This window comes from Azolla caroliniana, unplaced genomic scaffold, assembly GCF_043228905.1.
Source record: "Azolla caroliniana isolate FFs.n. ecotype wild unplaced genomic scaffold, voAzoCaro1.0.p SCAF_3, whole genome shotgun sequence".
In the NCBI taxonomy this organism is placed as follows: domain Eukaryota; kingdom Viridiplantae; phylum Streptophyta; class Polypodiopsida; order Salviniales; family Salviniaceae; genus Azolla; species Azolla caroliniana.
The window spans coordinates 5,768,894-5,792,192 of NW_028230438.1; the positions used below are offsets into that span (position 1 = coordinate 5,768,894).

At 37.4% G+C, this 23,299-nt stretch overlaps 2 protein-coding genes across 2 annotated transcripts; both read left to right on the top strand.

Annotated features, from left to right (window-relative positions):
• Positions 1-2,364: 2,364 nt before the first annotated feature.
• Positions 2,365-4,918, top strand: EMB3006 (embryo defective 3006). Its single transcript, XM_087316371.1, has 8 exons — positions 2,365-2,593; positions 2,933-3,001; positions 3,115-3,144; positions 3,338-3,370; positions 3,456-3,523; positions 3,890-3,968; positions 4,084-4,185; positions 4,283-4,918. The coding sequence occupies exons 1-8, from the start codon at positions 2,504-2,506 to the stop codon at positions 4,340-4,342; spliced, it is 531 nt and encodes a 176-aa protein (XP_087172497.1). The 5' UTR covers positions 2,365-2,503; the 3' UTR covers positions 4,343-4,918.
• Positions 4,919-8,676: 3,758 nt separating this feature from the next.
• LOC147866014 (putative inactive receptor kinase At1g48480) lies at positions 8,677-12,063 on the top strand. The gene has a single exon (XM_087316372.1). The coding sequence runs from the start codon at positions 9,147-9,149 to the stop codon at positions 11,418-11,420; it is 2,274 nt and encodes a 757-aa protein (XP_087172498.1). The 5' UTR covers positions 8,677-9,146; the 3' UTR covers positions 11,421-12,063.
• Positions 12,064-23,299: the final 11,236 nt, after the last annotated feature.

Here is a 23,299-nt window from a genome sequence, read left to right on the forward strand (position 1 = left end):
AATGCGAGCTAGTTATGCTCTGCATTGCATGCAAAAGATGTTCGAATGATGGCCACAAAACTCGCGAGGTCTACTATGAGTTCTGTTGATCTCACTGATTTCTCTAACGGATTTCAGTGAAAGAATGTTCTAATACTTATGGAAGTGTCTTCAAATCTTTGTTAATTCTCTTTCTAGAAAAATTCTTCTCTGGTTCTTGAAAACATGACAATCAGGAATGTGTTCATGGTATGCTAAGAGAGGAGTTTTCGCTACATGGTTCACAATTGGTGATGATGCTTGAAATAGGGGCATACATGCATATGAAAATTATTTGCATGGTTCTCATGCATTCGAAGTGCATGTTGAGAATTCTCACTTGTGTAGTTCTCTTCCATGCAAAAGTGCATTCTCAATGAGGCTCACATAGATAATTGCTCACACATTTGAGGGTGAATGCTTGTCCAGATTCAACCAAGTATCTAAGAGAGATTGTAAGCATAATATCTATTAATGGGAAAAAGAGTTGGCATACCACAATTTCGTCAATAGACCACTAGAACAATCGTTCGAACATCAAGGCTGTCTCAAGGATGCAATGGGAATTAAAACACTTATGTAGGTGAGGTAGTAATATAATGCAAGTGAGCACTCATGGAGAAATACACGTGTTGGTACTTTTCGATAAATAAAGTTGACACACGCTTCTACTTCACATGGTTGAATCAGCCATATAGTAGTTATATCAATAGAGGATAAAAAATGTCCAATGTGATATATCTTAGTCAAGTTCTGTTATTCTAGAGAGTTTTTTGTGCAATGACAGAATGCTAGGATGTTAAATCACAATATTGTGAAGATTGTTACATAAAGATGCAAGTTGCAACATTGATTTGATATGACATTGCTATAAGAATCAAGTTGGTGTTCCTTGTTAATGTTTTGCAATGCTTAGAGATTGGGTAGTCCTTACTATAGCGGGTCAAATTAGGCCATCTAGTGAGTATGTACACTGGTTGAAGGCCACAATGTATATTAGGTAGAGAATAAATTATAGAATAGAAAATAAAAACACCTTAAGTAGGAAGGCTATTGTTTGGTCAATTAACGTGTATGTGACTTTAAAGCTAAACAATGAGATGGTGATCCAAGAGACAACTATGATATTGGCCAATGTAACATAGAGATATGTGCATGTGATATTGAGTGTAATTGATAGTTTAGGAATCTATTTGTCCTAATATAAACAAGCACATCTCTTTCATTCATATGGTGGTTCATTACTATTTCTTTGTTTATTTGTGTATATGAGTGTCTAGACATAAGTAGTATAGTAAATTGTTGTATAGATATCCAAGCAAACTATGGGAACACACATGATGCAAACTATAGGACACACATAAAGTATGTGGATTATTGCTAATGCAATGGTAAAGTGACCAACACATAGGTAGTTGCTTCCCTGCTACATGAAACCTAGTTTACTCTAATTTACAGAAAGTTGAGTGGAACCTTCCACAAAATTATTTGCATCACTGCATAACCTAAAGTAGTGTTTGATGGCCTAACCACATCTCAACCTTGGTGACATCATAGACCCTAGATTTATTTTCAATCCAAATCATTCAATTCTACCCGAGGAGCATAGTTTAACAAGCTTTTGAAAGGAATTCAATGACACCTTTGTTGGAGCTATACATTGACGTAAAAGGAGTTCTACCGGAAGGAGTGATGCTCTCCATTCCTATGAGACAATTATCCAGTCCTTTACATCAGAAACTTGTTGGAATGAATCGTTGGGGAACAATCCTATAGTTTCATTGATGTGATGTAACCAATAAGACCAACATAAGACAACCTTTGCTATGGAGTTTTGTACATTCACTGATCGACACATGCCTTTTGGCCTCACTGACACATTAAACATATATCAATGTAGAGGAGATCACATATTCACATCCAACCTCATGAAAGGAGTAGAGCTGTACTACATCAATTACCTATGTTGTAACTCTATCTAGGGTGAACATTTAGCGTGGCTCATAACTATCTTCGAAAAAATCTTGGTAGCACCAATTATTAGTGGATCTATTTTATGCTGTTATTGATGGTCTTTTCGAGATTGTGTAGTTGTAGTCAATCTTGTGTGGCGAGAGTGTGTGTCATCATGAGAGAGGGGAAGAGTTTGGGTCAATGAGGTGCATCAAGAGAAGCACCAACAGCAAGAGCCAATGTGCCTGCTAAATTTTTGGAGTCTAGAAGAAGAGTAAAGACTCAAGAGATAATAAGAACAAAAAGAGAGAGAGAAAGAGTAAGCAATCGGACAGAATCATAAATTGTGGAAAAGAATGGTTTAAATTTGAAAATCCCGCTCCCTTTCTCTCTCTGTTTCCCTCTGTCTCTCTCTGAGTACACAGTTGTTCGAGAGGTAGAGGTAGAAGCAGAAGCAGAAGCAGAGAGACAATCCACAGACGTGGATTGGGAGCGCGGAGACCGAGTGGCCACGGATACTAGAGAGAAATTGATGGAGATGGAGAAGTGTGGGCGTTTCTCTGACCTCAAGCTCGCTTTCTCTGTCGCGCTTCACTCGTTGCTCACCGCTTGCCCTCGAGAGGTACAGTCGTTGCTCATACCGCTTAATGTATGTTAGAAATCAATCTAATGGACATGCCATGCACAAATCTAGCCTGCATGTACTGTGCTAGTCTAACGGAGATGTATTGGGCAAACCTCATGGATATGGATTGTAAAAATGTAATGGGAATGTATGTGCAAATGTAATGGTAAAATGAAATTGTATATACAAATCTAATGGAAACGGATGTGTAAATGTAATGGGGAGATGGAAATGTGTGTAGAGATCTACTGGAGATGTATGTGCAAATCTATTTGAAAAATGTGAAATTTTAATGGAAGCTTGTTTACTAATCTTTCCTGTATATGGTCTATACAGGAGTTTATGAACCATCTTTCCTTTCTGAAGCCTTCCCAACAAGATGCTTTGTATAAGCTCTACACACAGGTAACATAAAAGTTCCTAATTGCTATTGGAAACTAGTCATAGCTTTGGTTTGTAAACTCTGATCTTTCAACGTTTTCATCTTGATCTGATTATCGTTGCTGTTTGAATTACAGATGGTATTATGTGTACAGAAGAATATAGAGGTGATAAAAACGTCATGTTTTAAATTTTAACAGGAAATTTTGTTATTGTTGTTGGAAGCTGTCAAGATGCTGTTGTGAATAATATAATACACACTGTTACTTTCCATTTGTTTCTGGGACAAAGTATATCTTTGTTTTTATTTGTTTTTAGAGGAATTGATCCAATTGTTTATATATATAATTTTGATTGCAGGAGGAGTTTTATGACATATGTGAAGAGACAAGGGTATGTAAGGGTATATAAATACATACATGCAAATATACATATATGTAGTCATTAGCCACGTTTGTGAGTATCAACATGATTGCAGGTAGCAGAAACATTGGATGATGAAGCTTTTCTCCTCCAAGAAATAGATAGCACAAAGGTTAGGGAAAGGTGTTGTTCCTGAACATCCATTCATTTCATCATTTCGGTGATTAGATTTGCATTGCCATTTTGTTTATGCTGGGTTAGACTCTGCTTGAATAGCATCTGATACACACACAGACACATACATACGTATATACATATATACATATATACATATATACATATATACATACATACATACATACATACATACATACATATATACATATATATGTGTGCGTGTGTGAAATTAAAGACTTCATCATGAAACTATTTTGATAGGTAATAAATTGGCATTTTCCTTGCATAGAAGGATTGTTTTCTTTTATTTATGTATTTGTTTATTTGTTAACATATTAGTCTGGTCTTGTGTTTGTTTTCTTTCTCTTGCAGAGTGACAGTTGTTGGTAGAAAGACCATCATCAATGAAAAAAAGAACGAATTGCAGAATCTGAAGGAAACCCTTGAAATGGTGTGGATGATTTACTCACGGATAATATATTCCTGTCATTTTTAATGTTAGCATTCCAATTTCTTTTGCTTTGTTGTAAATGGTTTTGAAGAAATGATTCTCTCCCTTTTCCTAGCTCAAGGAACAAAACTGTGCTTCCACACTAAGGTTGAAAACTCTGAAAGATGAGGTCGAGTCTTCCGATAGCATTGCTTCCACCAATGCTGTCATGGTTAAGGTTTGTGATGATGATGATCAACAGCTATACGGCATTTATTACGAGTTATACATGTATATCTCATACTTACCATCCATCATATTCTGGTGTCTTGCAGTTGAAAGACCTAAATGCAAAGTTGGACGCGACTATGCCACGGCACAGGACTTTGAATTAGCTTCAACAATCAGACATCAAAGCAATCATTTTGAGATTACATATAATGCTGATTTTCGCAGCCTTATATTGTTATTACATCCAAGTGCAAAGTGAGTAGATCGCTCACTACGACCAGTACGCCAGACCATGGATTATTCTTCCTCGGCACTTCTACATATACACTTTCAGTTCCAGTGTCTCTATTCCATTAGATTGCCTTAACCTAGCTGGCATTGATTAGTTATCTATAATATCATGATCGGAAGAAACAAAAGGTGCATCTTATCTTTGCTGTTTTCAATTTACAAAACTATATTAGATGAAATTAGAGGAACACAGTTGCACATAAATGCAGAATAATTGTGCACTAGTAATTCATTTTGTTGTGGTTATTAATGTTTTGTTTTTATCTGGAGTCCCCCCACCTATAAACCAAGCCTCCCTAATGAGAGTGAAACAATATCATGAAGGGGCTAGGTGGGTGTGTTTATTCAAGGAAATCAGACATGATAATGCAAGCATAGTTGCAATAATCAGAGTAATACATTGTGCCATTGGTATTTGAAAGAGCATGAAATAAAGCTATTTTACACCATGTTGAGGTTTCCCATCAGTCATGCGCGTTGGCAAAAGCTGAAACTTTGTATTAAACATTGTAATGATGTGCTCTTATATCTTGTGTGTTGCAACTTAAGGTTATGGGATTGATCGTAGAGTAACAAAGACTAGATTATTTATTTATGATAAAAAGATTGTACTGTTTTAATTGAGATGATTTAAGAGAGTTTATTTTGGAAAAAAACTGGTTTACATATTGTCACAATCACATTTCTAAGGATGAGTGCTAATACGCATAATGCATGGAGGGTCAAAGCAATAATACATGGAACATGTAAGTTTATGATGAAGGCTTAGTCATTGTCACATTTTTAAGGAAGAAGACTAGTAAGCATAATGAATGGAATGATAAAGCTATTGCAACATGAAAGTTGTCTCAAAGGCTCAAAGCTTTGGTAAATTCAGCATGAATCATTGAAGACTCAAAGCTTTGATTAGTTCAACATGATTCCCACTAGAAGCCAATAAACATCTGTAGATTTGACCTCAATAGCGTTGACAAAATGTGGGAGTACTAAGATTTTGCCAAGACTAGGAATGCCACCATATGTAAACCACTAAATCATGCAAATGAAACACTCATGTAGGGATTATTGACGAGAAAAGGCAACTTTTTTCTATTCAATCAATGTGTATTGATGGCAAAAATACCGCTTTTATTGAATTCTATGCTTTCATGAAATATTTATGATTGAATCTCACTATAATGGCATGACAACAAGAAAGACATTGAAAGTGTTGTCCATTTCAAAAGGTGACTAACAAGGCTTTACATTGTCATCATTAATTCAGCTTTTTAAAAAATGAAGCGTTTTAACTATGAGAACATATATATATATCCTTGTGTGCAACCACTTTGACATCTTCCAAGTAAGCCAAAATCTCACAACCTATGTAATTTCTTGGTTACAACAAGCAATTACATGTACAACAAAGTCTACAAGCATAGCATTGGTTTACATTATATAAATAAGTTGATCATATTATTTTACGGTGGTCAATCTATCATAAAAGTGATGGTTTAATTAATAGTCGGCAACGGTTCAGTTTGAATCGAACCAAACTGTGAAATTGTGGTTTAATGGCTTAACGGTTTAAATGGTTCTGGTTCTGGTTCTAGTTTTTTTAATGGTTCGGTTCGGTTTCAACAGTTAGAAACCACAGTTAAAACGGTTTTATGGTTTTTTATTTCTTTATTTATATTTATTTTTATGTTTTTTAAAGCAAGCTTTTCATTTTGAAGCCAAATTCTCACATTTTAGGAAAATCTTTAAATTTTTGAAAAAATAAATATTAAAAATTAAAAATTGACCTAAGTTGAAAACCGAACCACAATTGTGGTGTTAACAGTTTAATGGTTTGGATTTTTTAATGGTTCGGTTTAAACAGGTTCGTGGTTTGCTTTGGTTCAAGTTTCAACAATTTTAAACGGTTTGGTTTTCACACTCTCGAAGTGAACCGAACCATTACCGATTGTTAGGTCTAATGACGAAAATTGTGATTTGAAACATTATGGTTGCGAGTTCAACGTCTAGTTAAGGATCATTCACATTAATGACTTGCTCTTAAAAAAGTATTTGTGCATTTCACTTTCCACCACCAAAGGAAACTATGGACACTAACAAGTTCTTATCTTTTTAGTTCAGTTTGAGACCACTTTCCACAACAGAATGAGATGTTATACACTAACTAAACACACAAATATTGGGTTTGACTCTAAAAGTATGGCTTTAAAAATGCGCTTTCCAAGCAATCACACATGCCAACAAGAATACACAACATTGAGTTTGCTCATGAAATAATGCATTGACAAATTTCTTTTCTACCAATTGACACCAAACCGCGAAATTGTGCCTTAACGGTTTAAATAGTTCGGTTCGAGCCTTAATCAATTTAATAGTTTTCAGTTAAAACAGTTTGAAACTGCGATCCAAATGGTTTAAAAAATTAAAATTTTGAAGTTGACCTAAGTTGAAAACCAAAACCGAACCGTGAAACCACGAATTTAACGGTTTAATGGTTTAAAGGTTTGAAAGTCTCTAAAACTGTGGTTTTAGCTTGAATTTTTTGTAATGTTTCAGTTTAAACAGTTTCGTGGTTCAGGTTAAGTTTCAATTTTTTTAAACGGTTTGAGTTTGACACTCTCAAACCAAACCAAGCCGATGCCGATTGTTATTCCTTTCCATAACCCAAAGAGATCATGATGACTAACAAGAATCGGCAACACTTGGTTTGGTTGTTTCCAACCCTCCCAATTGTGTGATCTAAGCCATTTGTGAAAGGGGATAAACATGTCGTGCCATATGTACATGAACAAAGAGGGGTCCAAAATAAAATAAAGGTATGTGCCATTACATTTGCATGTACGTATAGAGGTAACAACATCTTAGAATGTCAATTTGACATATGTCCTTTATTATAATAACCATACTCTGAATGCAGTGCACCAACATCTCCACACATCATGTAACTATCAACATGTCATGAATAATTAATGTAATTCCAACATGTTTTCAAGTTTACAACTCCATAAAATTTATAATTTATAAAAAATGGTTCACAATTTATAAAAAAAGAAATTGCGCTTATCCATGTGGCATAAAGCCGATAAACTATTAAAGCCACGACCCTAAAATTGTGCACAATGGATCTAGCACCAGTACGAACACCTATTTGTGCTTGTGTTGCATTACTTGATCTTGTTTGTTCACTATATCATCTAGTATATTCGAATATTTAGTCATCTCATCAATTTAAATTTGAGTGGAGGACCAACTAACTTACTAAGTTAGTCTTAATACGAATACATACATCCAAATCACACACAAAAGGACAAATGCCGAGAGTGAAGTTTGCGCTTCTCTTAAGTTTGAGAAATCTTTGTCACAATAACAATGAAATTACTAAACACATGGGCAAACAAGATGGATTGTCACTGGTCATAACCATGTAAAAGTATATCTAGCAACCATCTTCAATTTGCCAACAAAGTCCACCCAAATTTCTATTATTTTAATATGTTTTTGCATGGATGCAAAAGTGCACAATCATTACCCTCTACAAGAATGGGCTTGGTTCATGACCCTAACAAAGTCGACAAAGACCCGAAGCATGTTAATGGATGATGACCCGACAAGAGATTACCACCACAGTGTATGAAAACTTTGATTATTTTAAAACTTCCCGAATAAACGGCCAATACTTACTTGACATTACATGAAGTGCTTTTCCAATGAGCCCAACAAATATTGTGGGGTCATGATGTGCCCCTCCTCCAACCCCCAATTGAGGCAAGTAAATGAGGAATTCATGCCCCTCTTACAAACCGCGTTGGCCTTGTGTGTGCAAATGCGTCTCAAAGTAAACACAAACTGGGGCTTGTTTTTATTGAAGCGAGAAAGCCAATACATCCGGGCGCTTCATCAATCGATCAAGTCACATTCAAGAGAGTGTGCGTGCGCCGTGAACTCAGGCATAACATTTCCTCAAGGAGGTACACACATGTATCAGTGTGTATTGGAAGTTCTTGGGTATATGGAGCTTTATGTGTGTACTAACAACAATGAATGGAAGTAGTATAAGTGTTGGGATTGACCTCTTTTTTTTTGTATGTATATGTTGGTTGGATGGGTGGGGTCTTCTTCTAGCATCTATCTATCATCCATATGACTGACTAGTCTTATTTCGGTGTCCAACTTACTTATTATAATAGTGGTATCTATCAGTGTTAGTATAGCTGGCGCCTTACCTATCTATCCATTCACATGTATGTATGTATGTATGTATGTATGTATGTAAATTGAGTTGATTAGCATTGGCTCTTGGCATCCTTATGGTTGGAATAAAGCCACATGTTGTTGATGATGTGAGGCATGCATGTATGCATTCATTCTCCCATGGGATGTGAGAATTGTTGCAAGCTTTTGATTATGATGATGACGACGTTACAAACTCAGGATGATGATAGATGTTCATTACCGAACAAACATACAATAGTCCAATCATGAAAGCTTGACTTGCCAATGATTTTCTTCACAATATTCGCAAGATTGAGAAACAGGGAGGAAGTTAAGATCGATTGACTAGATAGAACAAGGGGAATCAAGATGGATGAGAGGTATAATTAAAGAGAGCATTAAAGGATGGAATGGATTCATCCCATTCATTCATATTAGCACATGTGGTATGATGCATGATTGAATCATATGGTAATGATGATGAAGAGGAGGAGGAGAATGATGAATCAGATGATGATGATGGTGGTGGTGGTGATGATGATGATGATGAGAATGATGGTGGTGATGGCAAGTGGTAGTGTTGATATCCTGTTAGAGATAAAGAAGGGTTTTAACAACCCATCTGGGCTTTCTAACTGGGTATCCAACTCATCTCAAAACCCTAATTCTACTGTCCCTCCTCCGTGCAATGGATGGACAGGGGTCACATGCTCCACATCCAAAACCACCACATATCTGGTTGTTTCTGCCCTTAATATCCCCCGTTGCTTCCGCGGAGGCATCCTGAGCCCTCAGATCGGCCTCCTCCCGGACATCCAAACCCTCGACCTCTCGGGCAATGCGATCTCGGGTCCCATCCCGCCCGCCATTTTCACGGGATTGCCCAAACTAGCATACCTAGACCTCTCCCATAACCTCTTCTCTGGTGGCATCCCACTGGATTGGGCCAATATGTCTGTCTTGCACCATGCTCATCTTCACCATAACCAACTCAATGGTAGCATACCTCCGGATGTTTTCAACGCCCCGAAGCTTCGGTTCCTCCGCCTCGAGAACAACTCTTTGTCCGGTCAGATTCCTCGTGAGATCGGCAAGGCTCGGCTTAAGTATTTGGGCTTGGAATTAAACCTACTGACCGGACCGATACCACCCGAATTGGGCAATGTCACATCGCTAAGATTGGTCTTTGCCGGCTCCAATCGGCTCAATGGGCAGCTTCCCGAGAGCATCGGGGGATTAACGAACCTGCGCCGGCTGATGCTCGAGAGCAATGAGCTGGAAGGTGTGATCCCTGAATCATGGGGGAACCTAGCCCCAACTCTGCTCTCATTGAACCTCTCCAACAATCATCTCACTGGGGAGGTTCCAGAGGCATTAGCTCAAAACTTCTCATCCTCTTCATTTGCAAACAATGATGGTTTATGTGGTCCCCAACTCATTCCATGTCCACCCTATAATGACCCCAATGCCCCTGCCCATGCCATGCCACCACTGGTCCAGCCCATTGAACCCCAGCATAAAAGACCTCACCATCACAAGCTGTCCATAAATCAAATAATTGAAATAATTGTTGGGCTAGTCTTGGGCACCGCTGTATTAATGCTATGTATGTTGCTCCTGTATTCTCTAGGGGTCTCAAGGTATAGGAGAGCACATCCACCCCAAGGCAGAGATAACTGGTTCGGTTCCGATGCCCAAGTAGGAAGAAGGCAAGGCAAATTCGTGATCTTCGACGAGGCCATCTCGGGTTCGGTGGATGGGTTCGAGGATCTTGTGGCTCGGGCGGGATTCTTTGATACTGCCCATGTCATTGGAAGGGGAAGATTTGCGACAACTTACAGGTGTGAACTCAAGGATGGGGCCCGCTTTCAAATGGCCGTCAAAGTGTTCAAGTACCCCATCTCGGCTCCGGCATTCGAGCGAGAGATGGACGCCTTGGCATTGATCAACCACAAGTTTTTGCTACCCATTAAGGGCTACTATTCTGACCCCTTGGAGAAGGCTATCATCTATGAATACTTACCAAAAGGAACTCTATATGGTCTCTTACACCCTGAAGAAAAGAATAAGCTAAGTTTGAGTAAACACTTCGAAGGATCAACCACTGGCCCGGAGTCAAGTTTGCCGGATTGGGCTACAAGGCAAAGAATAGCATTTGGAGTTGCAAAAGCTTTAGAGCATCTCCACAAGTGCAACATAGTCCACAAGGACGTTACATCCAACAACATTTTCCTAGAGGAATTGACCAACGGTAGCTTGAAGATCTCGCCTCTCCTTGCCGATTCCGGGATACTCCAACTGGCCTCGAACCGGTCGATCGAGGATGTAGTGGAGAAACCGGGGTATACGGCTCCCGAAGTGTTGCAAACTGGGAGGTACACCGAGAAGTCTGATATATATGGCTTTGGGGTGGTGCTACTAGAGCTTATTAGTGGGAAGAAGCCAATGGTGTACATTGATATTGATGATGAGGATAATGGTCAAGAGGTGACCTTGGTATCATTGGTAGCAATGTATTGTGAGCAAATGCGAGGACGTGATGTTATGGATTCGGTCGCATGGGATACATGCCCTTTTCCCGAATATCTCAACACAGCGCTCAAGTTGGCGATGGAGTGTGTGAGCGATGATATATGTCTTAGACCTCCCATGTCTCAAGTAGCATTTGTCCTTCAAGGCTTGGCATCCAACCCATCTCCTCTAAAGAGTCCCGCATCAACATCTTCATTCTCCTCGATGTAGTGATCCTTCATCTCAAGCTATCACCAATCTCTACATTCTAATGACCCACCACACCAAGCGTAAGTTAAAGAACCACAAACTTTAGTTTTTGGTATGTGGGATGAGACTTATTGATGTCAATGAGGTGTTCATATGTGGTTTTCTTGCTTTGATTGTAATTTCATCCTTGGCACTTTGTCTTCACTTATTGCTAAGGTTGTTTACATTGATTCCAAATAACATCCTCCTTATCACCTTGCACTTCCATAGACTTGGCCCTTCAACAATGACAACATGAACCATGCATGGGCTCCATCGACCCATTTACATCGGAACTACATGTTGATTGGAACTACATGCTTGGCTACCACAAACTTACCCTTCCATTGACATTATTAATTGTGCACACATTGCATCAACTCGTGACTACAATATTTATAACATAGCTAAGGGCCATGAAGCTCATACATGTGACAAACCTTGATCCAACTCCCTTTATATTTGTTTCTTGGGGTCTCCAACACCATATGCTATTTCAGCATTCAACTTATATTCTTGCTTTTCACATTGAACAATTTTTACTATTGTTATATGCCACTTAAGGAGTAACCTAATGTACTTCATTCATCCTCTTGATGTTACAAAATCTCATTATTATAGATTATTTGGGTGCATAAATGAAAGAAGAGATGTATAGGTTCATTGAAAGTAACATGAATGTTAGCATCACTTACACATACAAGAAGAGCTATTGGTTGGGGAGTGTCACGTGTGGGTTAATGTATTAATTCTCTAATCTTAGAATTTTAATGTCACCGGAAATAAATTACATCCATAGTAGAACAAGAAACAAGATAACATGTAAATTTGATATTGAAACTACCTTTTCTAGCACAAATGTGATCCGGAGTTGACCTTTAGATAGAATAAGGATAGCCTTGTATAGGATCGATTTCTTTCTAGCAAAAATATTGTATTGTTTTTTTGCGTACAGTAATATATCAGGAATCCTTTAAAAACAATTCCCATGCGAATGGTCAATATCTTGAAAAACTTTAATAGATGCATTTTGTGACATTCCATTTAGTATGAACTTCTTGTCTTCACGAGGTTTGGAATATTCACATTTGGAAGCGTGGTGTGTGGTATTGTAAAGATCAGTATTAGTTAAATAATTATTAGATTTGCTCACCCAGTTTTTGTTAGTGGGAAAGGAAACACCTTCAAGTGTCTTTCTAGTATCTTGGGTGGGACGGTTTCTCTTCTAAGTGTAAGTCACCTCTAGTGATCCAAAGCTTATCTCAAGTCTCATTGTTAAACACATTACTTGTGGAACTTGGCCACATTACTTGTAAGATCATGTTATTAGACTCCCTTCATCTCCCACCAACCATTCTCCAAGAGAGAAACCTCAACTCGCTTGCCCTTTTATCTCACTCTGTTGTATTTCATATTGATTGTCTCTTCTAAAGGGATGATTTCTTCCACAATAGAAAACTCCATTGGTGTTGAGGAAGAATAAGTATTTCCTTTCACCAAATTAGTAGGGGTGATGATTCCCATCCCATTTTTTACCAAAGTTATTCAACATCACTCTCTTATATAAAATCCAACTTACGAAAGCTATGCCAACAAATTTTCGTTTTCAATAGACAGTTTCTCCATATGTCAAATTTAAAGTTTGTGATGCCTTGGAAGAAATTTCCACAATCACTTTTTAAAACTTCAACGACGACCATGACAAGCTCTTTTACTCCGGGGGATGATGTTGTGGTTTTGAGAAAACTTAGACAAATGAAATCAATACAACAAATTATTGATGTGGATATGGTGTCTAAAAAATCATACACACAAGTTATGGTCGAGGGTGAGGATATGAGGAGAAGTGTTTCATCAAATATAAACTAGGTGCTACAGGGCATACATGAATCTAGAGTCCTCAGGATATTTTAGATGTGGAGATACATTGAGAGGACATTCATAAGGCCTTAACGTTATGTAAAAGTATTCTCTAATTTTATAATGGGTGCAATATTAGTTAATGCAATAGGTAGCCCAAAACGTTGTAGAAGATAAAGAAAGTCTTCTTGGGTTCCTCAAAAAGTGATTTTTAAAAGAGATGAGAAATGGAATAGAAATTTGTACCACCCTTGTTTCTTTATCAACAAAAATTTTGTTTACATTGTCTCTTGGAGATTCAAGATACATTATTTCAGTGGAGAAACATCACTCAATCTAAATTATGTTATAAGATTGGCAAAATCATCATGTAGTTGGAGAAACAACCTCAACATCTTGGTTCTTCTTAATTCACTCAAGCATTTGTGATCAACATCACCCCCCCCCCCCCCCCCCCCCACATATAAAATCATTTACTATCTTTAAGTGATTATTTTGGGTATATAACAATGACCCTTACACATAAGCATTGCGTCGAGGGCAAGGAAGAGATAAACTAAAGGCCTATTTAATTATTTGCATAGAATGTAAAAAGATGTGTTTTGCTTCTCTTTTATTGTGACTCTTTGCTAGTCTTTTCCTCTTCATTGGCTCTTCAATAGCTCTCCCACTAGTTTTCTTTTGCTAGTGCTTTGACTAGTATACTTCATAATGTAATTGAGCTTGACACTCAATTCTCTCCCTAAAGCTCAACTATGATATGATGAGCTTGGCCTTTACTTCGTCGATATGCTTCTTTACATCAAGTCTAGTGATTTAGTTAGTTGTTGACATAGAAGAAAATTTCCTCTTTGCTGGAATTGGTATTGAGCCTTCTGCTTCTCCTTCCCCTCCCTGAGTTCATCATCTTAACGACTCATTCATTTTGAGCATTCATGCTGATTAAACAGATAGCAAGTTCCTCCATTTGTTATGATTTTGGTTATTAGTAGTCATCCAATCGTCTCTTGTGGTGCAAATTAATCGTGTTGTTGGCATATTCTTGGTTGTGTCAAACAAGTTGATCGAGTTTTGAAATGGTTCTTTCTCTCATCTATTGTACTCTATCCTTCTGTATAGAAATATCTACTCTCCGCTCCATTTTCAAACAATCGTGCCATCATTCATTAACATGTAATCAGTTCTCATCCACCATAGCCCTTGGATTCCTACAAGTACCTCCACGATAGAAATCTTAATCTTGTTTCAAGCAAGAGCATAATTGATGCAACACAAATACTCTTGGTACAAGAAGTATTATGTCATCATGTACTTTCAACTTCCATTGGGGCCCAATACTTGAGATGTTGAGATATCAAGCTCAACTAGGTTTAGTTATTTTGTCAATTATGTAACTTAGCAATTACATAAATAGAATCTCGTTAGTGTGTTGACCGTAAAGCTTTAAATGGGACATTTTACTTAACTGGGATACATTCTAGATCCTCCATTCCCAAGTACATTTAATATAGGACTTACATCCTTGTACCTATATTCTCCTTTAATACACATGTGCACCCTTGCACATGAGATATATATATACCGCATTGTAGGTATTTTTGTAACTTGATAATAGAGAACGGTTATCTAGCTACACTCCGATAAGGACGACAATCTTGGCGAGAGAAAACCCTCCTTTGTTCCACGACCTTCAATCAATGTTATCAGTTGAAGAGAACTACGTCCGAACTAAGAGTAAGATGTCAAAAGGACATATGTTCTTCACAAATTCAGATGGTGGCCGAGGACGTGGTCGAGGTGGCAGAAGAGGTCCATTCGGCCTATCTCACGAAGGGAACTCAAACCTTCGGCAAGAAAGAAACACTTGAGGAACCTTCGGAAGAAGGAGGAGCTTCTGTGCCGAACAAGGTCGGCAAACGAGGCCCATTACTTACAACTATTGTGGGAAAGTTGGCCAACACGAAACAAGGAGAGTAAGTCAGCATCTACAAGCTGACAACTCTCCAATTATCCAACCAACTCCAAATATGAAGACTATGGTGGATTGTTCGTAATGAGACATAGAGTGAAATCTATGTCAACCTCCGACTCCACAAGCACCTCCAACTCGGAAGATGTGTGGTTCATCGACATTGGCACCTCAAATCTTATGATGTCACACCAAGAATGGTTTCATGACTTAAGAAGTTTGGATCGACTCGACTACGAAAAGACGGAAGATGACACTACACATCCCATTCAACACATTGGCAACGTTCCATTCAACAAAGACAGAAAAAACAATTGCATCAAGAATGTCTTGCATGTTCCTACAATAACAAAAAAATTGGCCTCACCTGGCCAAATCGTGGAGCAAGGCATGCAAGTCCGTTTCAACAACAGAGGATGCTTTATAGAAAAGAATGGCCAACTCATAGCTAGAGGAAGGAGAGAAGGCCGAGTGTTCATTCTCAATTCAAACGTCAGAGGTGAAATCATCCATGTATGTCAAATGTCTCAAGGTTGAGACGAATATTGAGTTGTGGCACAAGAGAATCGGCCACATCAACCTCCAAGGGCTTCGAGTAATGCAATCAAAGGAATTCTTCATCAGACTTCCGGCCTTTGAGTTGAAACGAGTCGATCGAGTGTGTGAAACATGTCAACTCGGCAAACAACATCGACTCTCATTCCCAAAGGAGAGCTACGTAAGTAAAGGCCTCCTTGACGTTGTCGTGTGGCACGTGACACACGTGCCAAACGTCGGCATGTGCGCGTCACAAGCGCGGACAAGCACCGAGCCTCTATCCGCTAGTGGTGATGGAGGATTGATTATGGGCGGCTGAAGTGATGCACTAATGTCGTTAGAGTGAGAGAGAGAGAGAATAATAATAATTTGAGGAAGTTTTTAAGATAGATAGATAGATAGATAAACGCATATCACCAATAAGATAACTAAGTTTTCTTATTATTAATTTTCGATTTGATACATAGATTGTTTGATTCATCCATTGATTGATCCCCCCCCATTACACAAGCCTTACGAGGGTTTTTATAGGTTTATCTATCCTTCTAACATGCACAAAACCATGGGCTTGAACCCATGGTTTTCGGGCACATGGTTTTCCTTGTGGCATGCACAAAACCATAGGCTAAAACCATTGTTTTGTGTACACGGTTTTGTATGTTTGTTTCCTATGGAATACTAAATATGAGAAGGAAATATACAAAATCTAAAGCACTTAGTAGTAGCTTTAGTGGTAAAATAATTGCTTCCTATCTTAGAAGTGTAAGGTTCAAATCTTGCTTGCACCCTTCTATATGCACTTTAATGTCATCAGACCCTAGGCTAATTTTCCTATTTATAATCATGTGTATAATGTGTGTGGAGCCACACTATTTCACAATTTCTCCCATTGGACACAGAACATCACGACAACGTAATACACTCGGATGTATAGGGACTGGCTCAAATGTTGACGATCGGAGGATGTCATTATTACGTCACCTTCATCGATGACTACTCGCGCTACACATGGATCTTCCCAATGAAGAAGAAGTGTGAAGTGTTCTCCCAATTCCAAAAGCTCAAGAGTCAAGTTGAAAACAAATTGGCCAACACATTCGATGGACTTTTTTGGAAGCCAAAACCCAGATCAAAAAATTTACTTTGTTTCATGACAACATTACATCAAATCAAATTGAAACTATGACATTGTTCCAAACATTCAAAAACAATGATATTATCAACAAAAATAAAATGATGTCATCAAATAGTACCACAATCCCCATTACATGCAATGGGAGAAGCTAATTGATGCGAGAAATAGCAGGCATAGCTTTTGAGTGCTTGTCGTTCATATTTGGATGTCGACTCTATGGACATCCCCAAGTGGTGATGAGATGATAGAGGACCGGTAGATTCTCGTTGGGCCTAACTTGAACCTTCTCGTGATTGTTGGGATCAAGGATCCTTGCTAACCCAAGGTCAATGACATCATGAAGTGTTGCAAGGAAGATGGTATCAAGGTACAAATGGTGATAGGGAACAACCTCATGAACGCAAAAGCAATTTTGTAGACCGTTGGATCCTTCAAGATGAGGATCTTACTATCGAAGGAAGATAATTCTTTAACTAATCAAATGATGAAAGAAAGCAACTTTTGCCAATCATCTCTATCCTAGTGAGATCGTCTCTGTTAAATAGGTTATTGATGTTGAGGACATTGAGAGACATGGGCGAGGTTGTTGCCATGATAGGTGATGGTATTAATGACAAACTAGCGATATGAGAAATGAATGTTAATCTTGACATGGGCATCAAGGCATAGAAGTTGAAAAGTGGATTTCAACATGATCATGTTAGTCATGAAAGCAACAAAAGTCAACCAATTGACAATGGGGTTTATGGATTTCAGTTGTTGCAATGATAGGTGATAGTACTAATGATGCATCGGAAGCTATCCGAGAAGTAGATGTTGGTATTAGTATCAAGGCATAGAAGTTGAAAGGGAGAGTTCAACATCGTGTTAGTCGTGAAACTAACAAAATTCATCCAATTGACAATGGGGATTTATGGATTTATTGCAACATGTAGAAATTTATCCAATTCCAATGGACAATGAATTAGCAATCAACAATGGTTCGGTTCAGTTTGAGAGTGTCAAACTCAAACCATTTAAAAAAATTGAAACGTAAACCTAACCGTTCCAAACTTGGAAGTCATTCAAAAAAAACCATTACAAAAATTCAAGCTCAAACCAAACAGTAAAACTATTAAAACCACAGTTTTGCGGTTCGATTTTGGTTTTCAACATAGGTCAAATTTCAATATCTCATAATTCAAATTTTAAAATTTTAAATTTTCAGTATTTCAATTTTAAAATCTCCAAATTTGACAAAATTAGGCGTAAAAATGAAAAGGGTATCGAAAACCCTAAACCCTAAACTGAACCGTTAAGTTGTTAAGTTGCGGTTTCACAATTTGGTTCAAATCAAACTAAACTATTGACGATTGCTACCATGAATGTCACAAAACTCTCCATAAGCATTATGGTGGTAGTATCATCAAGGGAGGTGCCACTGACTATCGCCCATTTGTTGTGGGTGAATCTAATGGATTTATGGCAATATCAAGGGAGGTTCCATTAACAAGGGGGGCAATGAATTTATTACAACATACAGAACATCATCCTATTCCAATGGACTATGAATGTCACAATGCTCTACACAAACTTTGTGGCGGTAGTATCCTACTGCCATTAATTGTCATCAAATTGTTGTGGGTGAATCTAATTATGGATACGTTGGGAACAATGGCTCTCGCTATAACGCATCCCACCTTTATTCTATTGGATGTGCCCTTCATGGGGTAGTTAGAGCTCCTCATCTCCCATTTCAACATTGGAATCAGTTGATCACTAAGCTAGCCAATCACTTTTCGTAATGAGAGAGATACTTTTTCCAAAAGAAAATCTCTCAATAAACGGTAAGTATGCACTTTTTTCCCAAGATCAAAGTGTTTACCGTATGTCTTACACCAATGTTTACACTTCCTAACACATATATTCTAGAGTCAAGTCATAAAGAGTACTCTTACACTTCCTAATGTGCTTTTTCTTGAGAATATGCATTCAATACTAAGTTAGAACTATATAGTTTGACAAATTACATGTAGTTGAGCTTACTTAAGGTGTGTTTACATAAGGTTGAGTTTATATAGGGTATGGTTACACATGAGAGTCTATTTACATGGGTATGTTTACACAATCATGCATATATAACATTTGACCCTTGTATAATTACATAGATAGATGATTAATATACCACTATTACAAGGTTCGTTTAACAACTAATGTCTAGCATGTATGTAGGATTGTGGAGTGTTATTAATAAACCTAAATGAAAAATAAAAAAATTTGTGTTGTAAGAATCTTTGAAGTATCAAGAAAGCATGATTATGGAGATATCATGCCTATCCATCTAGTTTTTGCTCTAGGAGCCCCACCGTTGGAGCCTACATTCTGATCCCTCAATACCCCATCGATTTGTAGGAGATGTAAACACTTCATCTTCCAAGAGAGCCTTTGGCAAAAGCTCAAATTTCATCCCAAAATTAAGGCACGTATTATAGTCCAACTATTGTGAAGATCTCATCCAATACTTCGAGCATGTCACATCAACACATAAAACCACTTACCCTTCCACTCCATACAACCATGTTTCTTGCATAGATTTGGTTTATGATTAATAGTTGTGATTGAAAATACAACTAAAGAAATGTGACATTATTTCCCTTAACAAAGTGGCTCTTAGTGGATGTAAATGGGAGAGACTAAGGACCAAAAGGTACCAAAGTTAGGGCACCCAAAGGCCCCTTTTACATAAGAGCTCTTGCCTTTTTATACAAGTTGGAAACCCTAAAGGGTCCCTTTCACATTACATGCCCATTGGCCATTAACCATTTTCACCTGTATTTAAAAAGTCATCCTCCACAAATTATGATATGTCCATGTTTCTTACATATCTTTTTGGCCTATAACCAATATTTTAGGTTTGAAAACCAAGCCTTATAGGGTTATTAAACTAAAGAGTATATCATTGTTTTCCTTAACACCTAGTAGTGAGACAAGATCTAGGACTGAAGAGATCTAGCACACATTTGTGATATGGTTTGTTGAATCCAATGTTAAAGCAATAACAGGGAGAAAAATAAGAAGCGTTCAAGGGTATGCAATCTCACAAATAATTGCATTTCTAGAGGACATGCTTCGTGAAGAAGATGACATGAGCACGATACAAGCCACACTAGAAAAAATTGTATATAACATCTCAAAATTTTAAGGAATATATAAATGCATAGTGCACAACTAAACTAAATTGTTTCAAATGTGTGGTGTTATCATCTTATCCTTACTTATCACGTTTTGGATTTAAAGAGAACCCAAACCTCTTATGTGTTGTTCGACAAGGTATTTCTCAAAAAGTTTGGCCTTGATAATGTAACATAAACAATTACTTACAAGTTTGGCTTGTGGATATGTTAAGAAAAAGAGAGATGAGTTGGACCATAGTATGAACCATACGTACCATACGTGCATTTGCATTCGCGAATGTTTCAATCATTCGCGTAAGAAAAACACCCTCAAAGAATGATAAATACCATACTTTTGGATTAACTATTTATTATGACGTAAATAAGCCTAAAAAATGGAAAAAAAAAACATTTAAAAAATGGGGAAAAAACAAAAACAAAAACAAGAATGTTCGAATCGCATTCGCATTCGTTTTCCGAACACGAATTTTACATACTATGAGTTGGGCAAGGGTGCACTGTTTAAATTCAAGTATTGTTTTACTCAACTCACAAGGCTTAAGAACTAGTGGGGGTAAATAAAGTCCTTTTATTCAAGGTCATTAATGAAGAAGATAAAATCAAGCTAGGATTTTTACTTTAAGAGGATGATTTGGCTAATGGCCTTATTGAGAGTTGGAAACAAGTCATACAAACATGTTAAACCACTATGACAAGAGAACACATCAAGGTCTAAGCACGAGGGGTTCTTATACTATGAAAACTCATTTGATAAGGCCAATAAAGAGGACATGGAGAAGAAAAAGAGTACAATAAGAAAAGAGGACAAGGTGAACAAGGTAAGAGAGATCAGAGTTGAAAAAGAATCACCCATTAAGTCAAAAACTTGGGTTTTGTTTGGGTGTGAAAGTCATCTAGTTAATGCTACAATGAGTATCACTGATGTTTCATTCTCAATGCACAAAGTCCATGAGAAAGAATAGAGCAACACAAAGCCAAGTGTGTGGGAGGATGGATAATTGGTCAAAGAGAGAAATTGGCCAATTCAAAAGTTGGAACTTTGACAAGATGGTACAGACTACTAGATACAACCATGAGCATCACTGAAGCTTTGAACCACAACAAGATTGTGCTAAAGAATAAAAATACGAAGCGGAACAAATTGTATGAAACAAAAGAAAAGAATAAAGATGGGAGAAAAATCAAACAAAAGGTAATGGGCCACCTCCAATGGAATATTGCCAAAAACCAATCATTTGGTTGTTGAATATTGATTGGACTTGGTGAATTGTGTGGAATATATGGAATATTGCCAAAAACCAATCATTTGGTTGTTGAATATTGATTGGACTTGGTGAATTGTGTGGAATATATGGTGGATGAACGGTGTGTAGTGGATCAAAAGTGATATGCATCCAATTAACAAAATAAAATATAAATAAATGCATAACTATAGAAAAGAAGATAAATAACTATATAAAATAAATAAATGACTATGATAAAAAGAGGTGCCAAGGCCAGACTAACCAAGTCAAGAGAATGCCCACACCACAATTTAGCACATATTAGAGAATGTCAAAGTTTCGAGTGGGTGGATATCATGACATGGTTGGGTTAGAGGTAGAGCATGGCTAAAGTCATAAGATTTAGATAGATTGAGGAACACCTTAAGGGGAATCATGTTTGTAGGCAAGAAAATTAAAATATTATCTTAATGGATCCTCTTGCTAACGTGGAGGGTATAGATTATGATCTTAGAATAAAATTTGGTTTCTATTATGATATATTTTGATTGACATACCACAATTCAAATATAGTAACTCTTGAGGTATAAAAGAAAAATGTTGACTCATTTGTAGGGTTGTCTTAACTACGTATGAGAATAAACGAATGAAGAGGAGAGAGAGATCACTAGTTGTAATTGAAACTTGATTAATGAAAATTATGTCATGATAAATTATGTGCTCAACATGTATGATTAGTGAGAAGACCAAGTGTGAGAAGAGAACTTGGAGCAAAGAGACCTCGAGGTCAGTTGAGGATCCAAGAACAAAGAGACCTTGCAAATGGATTGAGAGTCTAGTGGCGAGGAGATCTAAGAAAGAAATGAGAGTCTAGTAACGAAAAGACCTAGTATTGTCATGTGAATGTGCATTGGATCCATATGGACGTGGGTGAATGCTTCAAGGTTCTAGACTAGGAGATGAACGAGAGGGACAAAATTCAAAAGAAGGTATGTTCACGTATGTGGTGATGTACACGTATGTTCTTTCATCGTTTCTTTATTGGAGTGTTTGATTGGGTGGACAATTATGGATTAAATTAATGATGGGAAAAACATGAGATTAAGGAAAATAATAAATTAAGGGTCCTAGATGACATTAGAAAAACATAAAATACCATAATTGCCTCTTATGTACACATAATGTAGGTGGGGATAGGTCACAAATATCTACAAAACATAAGTGAAGGGCATGTTCACGAATGTTAGAAAGGAACTAATGTGATTGGATAGAGGAAATGGTAGGTGCATGATTGTCACGATTTAGAATAAGTACATCTACTCAAGACGCTTAGGAAGATGTATATATATGAGGCCTAACTACCCTCATAAGGCACATTATACTGGAAGGTTAAAGTCTTGACACAAATCAAAATCAGGGGAGTTAAATTTAATGTTTTGTCTCTTGCGTGGCATTACATGCAATTTGATCCAAACATTTAATATTGGATTCTCTAGTTTGTCTAGATCTCAAATAATTAGTTCGAACATTGTGAATGTGTTTTGGAAAATGAGGTTTAGAAGCCAAAACCTTGTGAACTATACATGACATCTTATGGTTACAATGTTTTTGTTAGAACCCATAAGTTCTTTGAGGCAACTAGCATGAAAACTGGATGTGTCAAAACCATCATGAAGTTTGAGACATTAGGACTTTAAAAGGTCAACAATAGCATGGGGCTAATTTAGTACACTTACATGTGGATAAAGTTTTCGAGTTAGAAAGTACGTGCAAGAAGACTACCATAGTTAAGAGTACAAGGATGTTTATCATGATCAGCATCAAAGGTTGCTCTATCTTGGACAGTCTTAATGATATCTCTCACTTAGCCTCACCGATAGAGTCTTTAACATGGATAATTGGTTTCCCAACTATTGTACACTTAACCCATTAAAAGTATCTATAGAATTGCTCATTAAGGTTAT

Bases quoted from the DNA above. Each gene is read 5' to 3' on its own strand.
- EMB3006 (XM_087316371.1), top strand. From the start codon at position 2,504: ATGGAGATGGAGAAGTGTGGGCGTTTCTCTGACCTCAAGCTCGCTTTC. The intron at 3,524-3,889 runs GTGTTGTTCCTG...TTTCTCTTGCAG, and splicing joins AGCACAAAGGTTAGGGAAAG to AGTGACAGTTGTTGGTAGAA. The intron at 3,969-4,083 runs GTGTGGATGATT...CCCTTTTCCTAG, and splicing joins TGAAGGAAACCCTTGAAATG to CTCAAGGAACAAAACTGTGC.
- LOC147866014 (XM_087316372.1), top strand. From the start codon at position 9,147: ATGGTAATGATGATGAAGAGGAGGAGGAGAATGATGAATCAGATGATG.